This window comes from Lacerta agilis, chromosome 11 (assembly GCF_009819535.1).
Source record: "Lacerta agilis isolate rLacAgi1 chromosome 11, rLacAgi1.pri, whole genome shotgun sequence".
Taxonomy (NCBI): domain Eukaryota; kingdom Metazoa; phylum Chordata; class Lepidosauria; order Squamata; family Lacertidae; genus Lacerta; species Lacerta agilis.
In genome coordinates, this window is record NC_046322.1 from 58,787,897 (window position 1) to 58,801,265 (window position 13,369).

The following is a 13,369-nucleotide window of genomic DNA, read 5'->3' on the forward strand; positions in this document are numbered from 1 at the left end:
AGTGGGGGGGGGGCAATACTCAGACACTGAGCTTTAAAACATGAACCTAGAAAGCTTGGGGCAAAAGGTAAGTGTGGATGAGCCCTAAGACTGCAGATGAGTTTATAAACAGTATAAATATATAAAATGATTAATGAGATTTCTTTTCTACACTTCTAGTCCATCAGGGTGGCTTGCAACAGTTTTAAATGACAATGTCACAAAATGCAATAAAAATGCATTAAAATGCAATGTTAAAAATAAAATGCAGAGTCTGCAGGCATTACTTACTTGGGAGTAATGTCAATTGAACAGCGTAGGACTTTTCTCTGAGGCTCACATTTTGCAAGCAAAAGATAAATGATAAATATTGATAGCAATGTGATGACTGCAAACATATAGTCTAAGAGGAGGGGGAGGCAGTGTAACGGAGGAAAGTGTCCAGAATTCTTTGCATTAGTTTCAGTTTCCACCAATGCACTATCAAAGCAAACAATATATTACTCTGCACACTTTTAAAATTTAAGTTTGTTTTAATGTGGCTAGCACAGGTGTTGACCCTTATACACAGTAGTAAAATGGCTAGATAGGAAAACTCTTATTACTGTAACAATCCAATCCTTTGTGTCACTGCTCAGAAAGTCTCACTGAATTAGTTCAATTAGACTGAATACCAGGTAGGCATGTGTACATCCCTTCCTCGTACGCAGGTGTCCAGCGACCCACATCCAGTGGAGCTGTGGGCATGCTATTAGCAGTAGCAGAGTACCAGCAAAGAAGTGAGGCTGTGGGTATTTGGCATCACGGAAGCTTCTTTGTTTACAGCAGATCAAAACAACAAACATAGTGTGAGCAGCAGCAGCTTCACACGTCCTCTCTGTCCGAAAGCAGAGAACAAAGAAGAAGTACAAAAGCACACAGAACGGAAGTACAGTGTCTGAATTCCGTTCCCACACTCCTATCACTGTGGAATGTAAACAGTGGATCACGAGATCCAACAGCAATGAGAGAATGAAATTACTAACAGTAGGTGTGAAACTTTACTGAGTTTTCTTTGAAATATGCCCTTTTACTCTCAGAGCTATCAAAATCTGCAGAGGCACATCAGCCAGTATTGGCAAAGGCAAAACTTGGAAACAAAGAAAGGAAATCTTCGAGGAAGAAACAGAAAACTCTTCAGGTGCCGGTAGGTGAAGGTGGAACTAGAATTGTGTGTCCTTTTACTGTTTTTTAACAGGCTGAATGTCTTTGTCCTTGTCCATTTGTCTTTGTCCATGGAGTTTTCTTGGCAGGGATACTGGAGTGGCTTGCCAGTTCCTTCTCCAGGTGGATCACGTTTGGTCCAAACTCTCCACTATGACCTGTCCTTCTTGACCTGTCCATAGCTTCCCTGAGTAATTCAAGCCCCTTCGCCACGACAAGGCAGTGATCCATGAAGGGGCTACTAACATGAGTTTGGCCAAACTGCGAGAGGCAGTGAAGGATAGGCGTGCCTGGCGTGCTCTGGTCCATGGGGTCACGAAGAGTCGGACACGACTGAACGACTGAACAACAACAGGCTGAATAAATATAGAATTACACAGTCATGAAAGCTCAGCTCTGCTGTCAAGATGATTATTAGAACTGTTACCGGCATTGCTGATTAATCATTGCACATTTGGAAGCTGCTTGGCTCATGCTCACATTATTGGGGGGAGGGGGAAGCAAGTAGCTCTGAATGAAATCCAGCTGTCCAATACCCACCCCCCTTTTTACTCTGATAAAAACATCTTGGCTATGACTTCTTACAAGTGTTAGTGAAGTGTGCATGCACATGAAAGCTCATACCAAGAACAAATTTAGTTGGTCTCTAAGGTGCTACTGGAAGGAATTTTTTATTTTTATTTTTTGTTTTATACTTCCTCTTTGTTACTGCTAATGCTTTATTCATGTAACATTTGCAAACAATTATCTGCCCTCCCCATTATGTATAAGGGACTTTCCTGCTGGAGTGGTTTGAAAGGATTATGCTACTGGCAACTTAAGCTCAACTACCTGTCATCTTCGGCTAATTACTGTTTTCCCTTTTCTTTTGGCAGATGATTACAGTTGATGGTTGTCCCCAGAGCACCCAAGTTAGTTCAGAGCCACTTGAAAGCAGACCTGTGGGAGACAAATGGGGACACAGAACAAATGAGCTAACTTCACCTCGCTTCAATCAGCTAAGTATGTAATCCAAAGCAAATAATGATAGGTAGAACTTGCAATGTTTGGTGGCAGCCAGGACCCATAAATACCACCCACAATAGCCTTCTTAAGAGAACAAATTGTGGGGATAGGCTATTAAATTTCTTGTGAAGTATCTCTCCTGCTGTATCATCTGGGTCTGGATTGACTTCCAGAAATTTCACACTTTTCTGTTTGTTTATTGGCTGTTTGTCTCAAGCCAAGAGCCCTTCAGTTTAGCTTATACCAGCAAGCTGCAAGGTTGAAAAACCATTGAGACGGGTGAGAGGAGCCAAATACTCAGCACCAAATCCACCTGACCCCTCCCCAAACCTCCCTCTCACACTTATAGACTAATCAGTGACAGATTACAGGTCAGCTTCTGAGAAAATAGGAAACCTGGGAACAGTATATAGTACATACTTCTCTTCTAAGAGAGCCAGCGTGGTGTAGTGGTTAAGAGCGGTAGTCTCGTAATCTGGTGAACCGGGTTCGCGTCTCCGCTCCTCCACATGCAGCTGCTGGGTGACCTTGGGCTAGTCACACTTCTTTGAAGTCTCTCAGCCCCACTCACCTCACAGAGTGTTTGTTGTGGGGGAGGAAGGGAAAGGAGAATGTTAGCCGCTTTGAGACTCCTTCGGGTAGTGAAAAGCGGGATATCAAATCCAAACTCCTCCTCCTCCTCCTCCTCCTCCTCCTCTTCTTCTTCTTCTTTTTCTTCTTCGGATTTAATGATATCCCTCAATGCATGCTGTTAGAAAATGTGTTTTGATTTGATTGCCTATGTATTATACTCCACTTGTGGCACAGTAATTACCTTAATGAATAGGAAGTTGTTTTATTTCTACTCCCTGAGCATCAACTCTACATTTGAAATACTGACCTGGGTGAGGTGACAGGGTATGCTTCCAATTCTATTGCTTTATAGGGCACGATAACACCAAGAGCTTGCATATAGCTTGATTTTGCAGATCTGCTGGAAACATTCCATAGATTCTGAACAGGAAAGTCATGATGGTCAATGACCTTCCCACCTTGCATTGGAGTGTCTCCAGAATAAGCCGACCTCCTTCCTCCCAAAATGGAAAATGCTCACCTCATTGCCAAGCTGATCTGAATTTGGTCCATGGGCTGCTCAAATTCCCTCTCCTTGTTTCCCATTCCCTTCAATGTCACAGCCTGTGCTGTGGTGGCAGCATACCATTGGGAGAAGAGATGGGAAGGGACTTCTCTTTCTCCTCCTCTTGTCCACTGTCTGCTGCGGTGATGGGAGCAAATATTGGGGGTGGCCAAGTAAGCCTCCCATCAACTTTTATTTGTGGGTGTGGCGGCAGTGAAGGGACCTTGGCCCCTAAGAGTTGGCTTCTATGGGTGAGAGGCAATGCACTAGGTTGCAAAGGCTCAATAAGAAATGCAGTGTCTCCAATATTGCAGTATCCTGTACATTTCTCAGAGGCGCAGAACATCCTGTTCAGACTGGGCTATTCATACATACATGTGCTCTTGCTGTGCTTGCTTACTTGGCTAGGTTTGGACCGTATTGGTTGCATGCGCCACAGAATGAAAAACCAAGAAACAGCAAGACACACGGTACAGATTTGTGACTACCTGAGGCAATCACAAGAGGTAAGGCTTGAAGACATAGAATATTGCTAGTCAGCTCTTTACCTTCTATAAATCTATGCCCAACCCACTGATTCTTGTGCTATATCTTGGTCTGAATTCACGGCTGAGCACTAGGAAGAAACTTTTCTTGAGAAATTTCATTTTATGCAGCAGGCACAGTAGACTCTGGGTAAGAAATAAGTAATTAACCACTTAACCTTCAGAAAAGATTAATAAAAAGCCATTAAACTATTGAATCATGAAATGGGAGTCTATATGAAGAGGATACTTTTTTTTAAACTGAGGTTTTATATGGTAATTCTCTAGGCCATTAAGAAAATAGAGTGAGTAGGGTCGGCTCTATTGAAGAACGATATTAAGCAAACTTCTTAGCTGTTTGGTGATATAATTATTCCTTGCAATTTGGGGATTAAACTCATCCTTCTATTTGTATTTTGGATTATGCATTTACCTTTAGATTTTTTCCTTTCCATTTGAACTAATTTATGCAAACCAAAGTAGTGAAAACCAGGACATCAAGGGCAATTCAAGTCAATGATGTTTTTGCCATTGACTTAAGTAGACCAGCTTGCTGATCAAAACAGACTTGGGAATAGAATTGGCAGGACATTTTAACTGCTTCTCTTGATACCACAGAAGTCTTTATAAACATCCTGCACCAAAGTAGAGTAGCCTCCCACCTTAGGTCAAACATTGCCATCTTGGTGGCTCCTTGCCTTGCAGGTCTTTCCCACCTGGCCTGGGAGGTCTGGGCCCTGAATGATGACAGTGACAGAAGATGAGGCTGAACAGAATATGGGGCAGGGGCATGGGCATATCCAGGAGAGGTCAGTGGGTCAGCTGCCAGCCTCTATATCAAGTGAATAAATAAAAATACTTCACTAATTGACCAATTGTGTCATAGCTTGGTTCTGCCATGCCTAACATAAATCCTGCCCCCCCAAACATAAATGCTGGCTACATCCATGGGCTGCGGTATTCCTACTGTTGTTGGTGTTATTTTTTTTGTATCTTTATTTTTAGATCTTATGATCTATGTAGAAATAGTTCAATTTGGTTGTGTATTTTTGGATGTGTTTTATTTATTTTTTATGACTACTTGTTTTACGTTTGTAATTATGTAAATATTTTTAAGTAGTAAGCCACCTTGAGCATAATTTTAACAGTGGAAAGGTGGCATACAGATAAAATGATGATGATGATGATGATTATGATTCCTGGATAAACATGGCTGCAGACTTGAGGACAACATGCCCAAGAAGCCACGGAATCAGGACATGTTTTAATTTCCCTCCCCTTTCAGGATTTAAATAACAGCATGACTTGGACTAGGAAAAATAGGAAGAATAATTTGAGCCGGAGCCATTCGTAAGTAGTCCTGTTTGTATCACCAGGTACATCTGTCTTCCTTGGTTCACTTTAGATATGCAACGTTGGTAATATCACTGCAGAACAAATTTTGACAAAAGTAACACCTCTGAGATAAAAGTAGCTGAACCCGAATATGACAATGAAAATGCAAAATTGGCTACTGTTTCTTAGTGATCTGCAATAGTCTATTACATAATCAAGGAATATGTACATACAACAAGGACCAGTGAGAGCCAGCTTCTGCGTCTGATGCCACTCTGCCTGTTCCTCAGGATCATCTCTGGCAAACATCCAACAGTAGCCAGCCAACATGGAAGTAGACCACTTTCCCTGCTATTGTTTCTCCATTGTTGCAATTTCCTGATGATTTACCATACTGTAGTTGTTGGGGAATAAATCCAAATGGGAATGGAAAAAGTGGGTCTTTAAGGACATATTGGAGCCAAGTTTATAATACAGAGACAACATGTCCTCAACCAGTTCCTTGCAGTTTTCTGTCCTGACATTCCCGAGAAAGTTAGTTAACACCAGACAAAACACATCCCAGGCTTTTTTCCTGTCACCCTGAAGCAGGTTGTCAAACATACTGTCTTTGAAGAAGAAGAAGAGTTTGGATTTGATATCTCGCTTTAGGTACCGCTCCAGTGGGAAGGTAAACGGCATTTCCGTGCACTGCTCTGGTTCGCCAGAAGCGGCTTAGTCATGCTGGCCACATGACCCGGAAGCTGTCTGAGGACAAACACCGGCTCCCTCAGCCTATAGAGCGAGATGAGCGCCATAACCCCAGAGTTGTCTGTGACTGGACCTAACGGTCAAGGGTCCCCTTACCTTTACTTTTAAAGAGTCTCAAAGTGGCTAGCAATCTTCTTTCCCTTCCTCCCCCACAACAAACACTCTGAGGTGAGTGAGGCTGAGAGACTTCAGAGAAGTGTGACTAGCCCCAAGGTCACCCAGCAGCTGCATGTGGAGGAGTAGGTAGCCGCAGTGGCGGAGCTAGGCTCCACGGCACCCGGGGCGCCAAAGGAAACACCCCGGGGGCGGGACGTCGTGACGGCACATTGTGACGTCACGATGCCCCGCCCCCGGGGCGTTTCCGGGAGTGCCGCCGCCGCTTCTGCAGCCCCCTTTTAAGCTGAAGAGCCCCGTTTAAGCTCTGCGGCTCAAAAGGAGGCTGTGGAAGCGGCGGTCCGACGCTGCTGCTCCCGGGGCGACTGAGCCAGCATCAGCGCGTGGGGGTGACAAGCGCCGGCCCCTCCTGCCACTCCCCACGCTGCCGGTCACCCCGGGAGCAGCAGCGCTGCACGGACAGGGTGCTCCCTCGGCCGTGCGCTGTTGCTCCTGGGGTGACAGAGGGAGCGGCAGCGCTTGGGAATGGCGGGAGGGGCTGCTGCTTGTCACCCCCATGCGCCGCCGCTTGCTCCGTCGCCCCGGGAGCAACAGCGCACGGCCGAGGGAGCACCCCGTCGGTGCAGCGCTGCTGCTCCCAGGGTGACCGGTGTTGCGTGGGGAGTGGCGGGAGGGGCAGCCGCTTGTCACCCCCACCCGCCGCTTGTCACACCTGCCACTCGGGGCGTACCGCCCCCACCGCACCCCCTAGCAACGCCCCTGGGGAAGCGAACCCTGTTTACCAGATTACGAGTCCACCACTCTTAACCAATACCCCATACGGATCTGAGGACCCACAAAAAAAGCCTCTTTAATTTTTGCTTCACTGAGTTGAGGGAATTTTGCAGCCAGGTACTTGACAGGTGATCCAGTCCGGTCCATGGCTTTTTACGGTCTTTCTCACCAGACCAAGTTTGATGTGTAGGGGTGGTAGTAGGATTTTGTGTGTTTCTGCCAGTGCTGGGTATTTCACATTCTTCTCTCCAACCTTCAGATATTTTCTCTGAGGCTCAGCTGTCCCATCAACATAGACACTACCTTCATGTCACCACAGAAGGCAGTCATACTGGCTGTATTGAGAACAGTCTAACGGCTGTTTTAGGTTGCCAAGGCTTCCTGGCCTGTGTGCCTGGAGCCGCCAATCTAGTGGATCATATGTCAGTACTGCTCAAGATGAACAATTCTAACAGCCCTATATTGTCCTGCACATCTTCTTACTGTGAACATAATTTTATGTTCCCTTCCAATGTCTGTAGCATTATATGTTTCTACATGTGGTACTGCACATGTTTTTGTTATAATTATTTGTAAAGATGAGAAACTTTGTTCTCCCTCCTGCATTTATTATATACCTAATATGGATATTTTTTTTCAAGCACATAAAGCTAACTTCAGTATTTTATTTTGAACAGGTTGAGTAGTTCAGATGGAACTCTTGGTAAGCATTTTTCTTATTTATAAATTGCATAGTTATAAAATGTATAATTAGACCTTCCTATAGTTGTACTACTTTGATACATAATTCAGAGGTTGACTTGGAGACTTCTGCAATGAAAAGACACTTCCATTTATGACTTTTTTTTAAAAAAAGTTAATGCTTCAGATAAACTGTCTTCAGAAGAGTCCTAGAAAAGATGAGGCCATGCTTTGCTAGACATCTGGTGGTGAATGTCTGCAAAACCTGAAAGGTCACATATATATCAGCCTAACAGATAACAGATAGCACCCTATCAAGGGTGGCGCTGTGGGTTAAACCACAGAGCCTAGGGCTTGCTGATCAGAAGGTCAGCGGTTCGAATCCCCGCGATGGGGTGATCTCCCGTTGCTCGGTCCCTGTTCTTGCCAACCTAGCGGTTTGAAAGCACGTCAAAGTGCAAGTAGATAAATAGGTACTGCTCCAGCGGGAAGGTAAACGACGTTTCCGTGCACTGCTGTGGTTCGCCAAAAGTGGCTTTGTCATGCTGGTCACATGACCTGGAAGCTGTACACCGGCTCCCTCGGCCAGTAAAGCGAGATGAGCGCCGCAACCCCAGAGTCGTCCACGACTGGACCTAATGGTCAGGGGTTCCTTTCCCTTTACCAGATTGGAGACCTGTGCTCAAACTAACAAAATGAATTTCAGTAGGGACAAATGTAAGGTTATGCATTTAGGCAGGAAGAACCAGATGCACAAATGTAAGATGAGGGACACGTGGCTTGCCAGTAGTACATGTGAAAAGGATCTAGGGGTTTTAGTAGACCACAAGCTTAACACAAGCCAACAGTAGAACCCAAACCATGGTAAAAGTGTACAAATATATACACAAAGCATAGCATACAGTTGCCTGTGTGCTGCCGTAAATGAAGTCAGTTTAGACATCACTCCAAAATATACCGCTAGTTAGCACAAGCCATGGTTTGCACACCATCTTCAAATCATGGTTTCTGATTCTGGTTTGTCAGAGAAGCTAACCATGTATTGTCGGTTCATACTGCATCACACCTAACCATCGTTAGGCATCCCAAACCATGCCTCTGACATTGATGATGTTTGAATTGAGCCTCTGTTTCAAGTAAGATCAGAGTTTGCTTTGTACATTTACAATCTGGGCCACTTTATAAATGTCTCTTTAAATTAGTTTTGCTTCTTTATTATTTGTCTATTTTAAATTTTACAACATCTTATATGTCATGAGTTAATGAAGCAGTATTACTATAGCATCATTGTCGTCATGTAGTTAATGGAATGCATAATGACGGAGGATGGAATGGAGGAGATCATACCTTTGGGATCCCATGAAGCACAGTGGACAGTAAAGGGGTTTTTATCATCCCTAAAGTACAATTTCCAGCTCTTCAGTTTTGGAGAAGCTGAGTGTCCTTGAGTTGACTATTGCCTGCCTTCTGTGTTCTCCAGCATAATTACATGTTGTTTTATTGACAGTTTACACAGGCTATATTTTGTACTTTATAACACAGTTAAATTAATTCCCTTCCATAGAATGCTAAGCCAGTCATATTATTTCATGACAATCTTAAACTTAAACAGCACATTTATCTCTGCTTGCTTTGGTTAAAACAAAAACCCGTTGTTGTTTGTTAGAAATCTCATCCTCCTTAAAGACTCAAGATCTGCACCATCATTACTCAGGTAAGTATTAAGTATCTAAGTGATAGCTGAACTATTGTAGTAGTTGATAAGCATATTAGTTCTTTTCCCCTGCCATTTTTTGATAGTCTCATTTGTTATCAAAAGTAATTTGTTATCAAAAGCAAGATATTAATGTGATTTGTAACACAGAAGTGAGTGAGAAGATTATTTATCACTTTAACACTAGTTTCTGCATAGCAAGTACTGTAGTTGTTGGTGAACCAAGTTCAGAGTTTTTTTTTAAAAAAAAACTACTGGCAAGGAAGAAAAGGCAGTTTCACAGCCAAAGACAACACAGGGAAATAATATAGGAGCATACAGAAGCAACAGTTTGTTACTCTCTATTAATTTGTACTTGTCATAAAAATGCAATATTTTCTGCATATTCTTGTTCCTACCGTAAGTGGATTATCTTCAGGTTTTGTTTGTTTTCAAACTGGGAATTTCTAAAGTAAAATTTCTCACATGGAAGGAATCTGAGCAGCACCCAGACCAACTACTGATCATTTACCCATATGCTGCATTAACGTGGTAAAAAGTAATGCACACCATCCACTTCATCATGGGTTAGAAGCAGTGGTCAAGGATGATCACCTGCCTTGCATATCTGAAAACAGGGAGAGGTTATTTATTTATTTTGTAATTTTAGCAAATAGGTCAGGCTGATTGTGTCAGAGTCTCGGTTGCAGCCTCTCAGTTTTATGTACACTGCTTAGAGTTCATATTTTATTAAGTGGTTTATATTTTCTTCTAAATAAACAAGAATTAAAAGGAAAAGTCTCCAAATCTTAGGAAGCCTGCCTTGTCGCTAGTGGGCCACAACTGATGATTCAGATCAAATGTAACAAAATAGCCTTCATAGCTTCTGATTTCCACCTTAAACTGGTTAATTGCCAATTCAACCATTTGAACACTACTCAGCCAAGAGCTCTGTTTTACATTCTTCATCTGAACATGTACCAGTCAGTAGAATGCCACAAAACTGGTGTTTTTTTTTCTGTGAGGATGGTGAGAAATGTGTAGAACTCGCCAGTAGATGTCACTATAGTCCACACTTACTTTAGAATCTGAAAATCTTTGCACATTTCAATTGAGAAGAGCACAGTTAAATGAAATTCCAAACTTGTGTCAGATTTTTAGTCAATTATGGCCAATTTCCCCTCCTATCTAGCTATTACTGTACATCATAAGTCCAATGAATGTATCAACCAAAATCAAACACACCTGCAATGGGTGAGTTGTGGCTAAGAATGCCATGGCAACCTGGTGTGAAACAAAAGAGAGCATTTCTTTTGGGAAGATTGGTTAGGAAGATTTCCACCGCAAAATTGAGTTGGAGAACCATGTTTCCCTAAATATAATATTATCCTTATTTAGTTCCTATTTATTATTATTTATTTCTGAATCTTAACCCTGATTTGTTTTCTACCACTGGAATATTTCTTCAGATGCAGATTCTGTATGCCGTCTCCATCCTGAAGAATAGCTACTAGTTAGGTTGCCTAGTTAGGACTGTGAATAATTTTAAGATTCTGGGTTGGAAACACAGCCTCGCCCACTTCAATTCCAGCCTGTTCCACAGATGGCTTGTTTGACTTTAGGCAAGCTTTTTAAACATTCTCTACAGAAAAGAACCTTACACATATTGTCCTGTGTTGTGCAATAGTTAATTTTCCTTGCTCTCCCAGAAGGGAAGGGATAGTATCTTCCTATGTTAGGCAAAACATTCCCATCATTTCTCATCTGAAGCTCTTCTTTGGGTGCTTCCCCTTCGAGAGGTCCGGAGGTCGGCAATAGGAGAACAGGCCTTTTCTGTGGTGGCTCCCATATGTGGAATGCCTGTCTTTAGGTTCCAGGCAAACATGTTTCTCTTCAAACAGGCGTTGGGCTGATTTAACATTCTATGACCTTTTAAATGTGTCTTTGGGAAGGGGGTTATTGGTTTGTTTTTGTTTTTGTTTTATTATGTATTTCGTCTTTCCATTTTGTATTTTTAAATTGTGAACCACCTGTGAACTCCAGATGAAGCGCAGCATAAAAATTGAAAAAAATAATATAATAATCTCAACCATACCCAAAATAGAAGACTCCAGCATCACACAACACCCCAGATGTTGTTGATTATTTAATTTACATGCCACTTAATGCTGAAATAGGCTTCTAAGCATATCAACCAGGGATGCTAAAATCTTACTGGCTGTGGGGCTGAGATAACCCCCCCCCCCCACCCCTCACCATTGATGTTCTGCTTAGAATAGGGGAACAAATAGGACTTGAGGGCAAACTGTTCACTTTGGAGGCAGCTGTGGGACTGTTTTTTCCTTACAACTTAAAAAAATGCTACTTGAGGCAATTGGAGCAAATGTCATTCTAGGCTTGGGCTTTCTAGAGCAGTGTCTCTTTGTTGAAAAAAGTAGTTCCTTTCCTTTTAAACCACCACAGTAACCAACCCTAAACAGCCCCTTGCTGAAAATGCAGCAGTTTTGTCCTCCTCACTGAAAGTCATCAGACTTCCACTTCCACTGTGCAACCTTCAGTGTGGCCATAAATTCCTTTTTTGGGGGTAGCGGCTGTTCAAGGTAAGCTCAGTTTTAGGATATTCCCAAACCACTCCATCTCTGGTGAGCTGCTGCTGTTGTTGTTTAGTCGTGTCCGACGCTTCGTGACCCCATGGACCAGAGCACGCCAGGCACTCCTGTCTTCCACTGCCTCCCGCAGTTTGGTCAGACTCATGCTGGTAGCTTCAAGAACACTGTCCAACCATCTCGTCCTCTGTCGTCCCCTTCTCCTTGTGCCCTCAATCTTTCCCAACATCAGGGTCTTTTCCATGGACTCTTCTCTTCTCATGAGGTGGCCAAAGTCTTGGAGCCTCAGCTTGAGGCACTCTTATTTCCAGGAAAGATGCCTGCAGCCAAATCACACACAGATGCATGAAACTTTCATATTATTGTTATTTTTCTTTAAACATAGAACCTATATCAGGAACAGGCTATTTCTCTTAGTACTCCACCCCCCCCCCAAATCTCCTGGCTGCTTTTCTCCCTGCAAGGAGAAAGATAAAAACATGTCCCTTATCTTTTCACCTTTAGGGAGAAAACCAACTGGGGTGTGTGATTTTGAGCTGGTGAAATGGCTGAAAGCAAAGGAGATTAATCACCCCCTGCCTGTCAGAGCTCTCTCAAGATTACAGTCTCTAATGTCTGTCTTTCTTAATAAAGAGTAAAGAAAAGTTACTCTTGTGACTACAGACAACATGTTGCATAGCCTTTTACGTACTTGTCAGTACAACTCATGTTCTTTCTTCCCAGCCTACACAGTTCTTAGCATAAATTATGACAGCAGCTGCATACAGACATGCTACTTAATTCATGCTAAATGCCATCTTCACCTGATCTCAAACGGAAGACATCATAGTTTAGGCAACACCACCAAACAAACCAGGAACTAAGCACATAAACCTAATAAATAATTCCTGCATTGTCCCTAAACTTGACTGCTTGAGCTTGAGCCAAGGATTGCAGTGGTAGGGAAGATGGATAGGTTGCTATGTTGGGTAAAAACTACTGTATTATTATTATTATTATTATTATTATTATTATTATTATTATCTGCCCCAGCTGTACTGCATATTTTTCCTATATTGTTCCAGTGCAGTGTAGGGAGATGTGTGCTGTGATGATGGGCAGTGGAAACCCAGTACTTGGAAAGATGATAAATAATGAGGATTTGATGCTTGGGAGCCAAGGGCCTTGTCCACATGCATATGTTGAGAAGTATCATCAATAGAGGAGTAAATCATGCACTGCTCAAGTATGACCCACCTGCCCTATTTCTTTGCAGCTGTCGAAAGGAACAATTTAATGAGATTGGCTCATACAATACCCTTCACACCAGTGCAGCTCTTGGGTGAGTACCAGCTTCTCTATGAATGCACAAAGAAATCGGTGAGATTTACTTCTGAGTAGACAAGCATAGGAGTGCACCATTACTGGATGAAATCATACGGCATCAATATATATTACATCTTACCTCTTCATTGTGGTTCCAAGAAACAACTGCTTTGTATATAAATAGTTTTAAGAAAACAAATTCAACACAGAGTATGCTGTTCTACTTGTATAAGTCAATGCGACTGTGTGCTTTCCAGATAATATTTCCAATTTATTTTGTCTT

The 13,369-nt window shown here is 42.7% G+C and overlaps 1 protein-coding gene across 3 annotated transcripts in view; it reads left to right on the forward strand.

Moving 5' to 3' along the window:
* TRPM6 (transient receptor potential cation channel subfamily M member 6) overlaps positions 1–13,369 on the forward strand; it is a 93,845-nt gene that overhangs the window by 55,058 nt on the left and 25,418 nt on the right. For all 3 annotated transcript variants that reach the window (XM_033163828.1, XM_033163829.1, XM_033163830.1), the window contains 7 exons: positions 1,059–1,165; positions 2,058–2,184; positions 3,713–3,810; positions 5,114–5,178; positions 7,479–7,504; positions 9,149–9,196; positions 13,037–13,102. In XM_033163828.1, the coding sequence (XP_033019719.1) occupies positions 1,059–1,165; positions 2,058–2,184; positions 3,713–3,810; positions 5,114–5,178; positions 7,479–7,504; positions 9,149–9,196; positions 13,037–13,102 (537 nt within the window). The remainder of the gene's footprint in view (positions 1–1,058; positions 1,166–2,057; positions 2,185–3,712; positions 3,811–5,113; positions 5,179–7,478; positions 7,505–9,148; positions 9,197–13,036; positions 13,103–13,369) is intronic.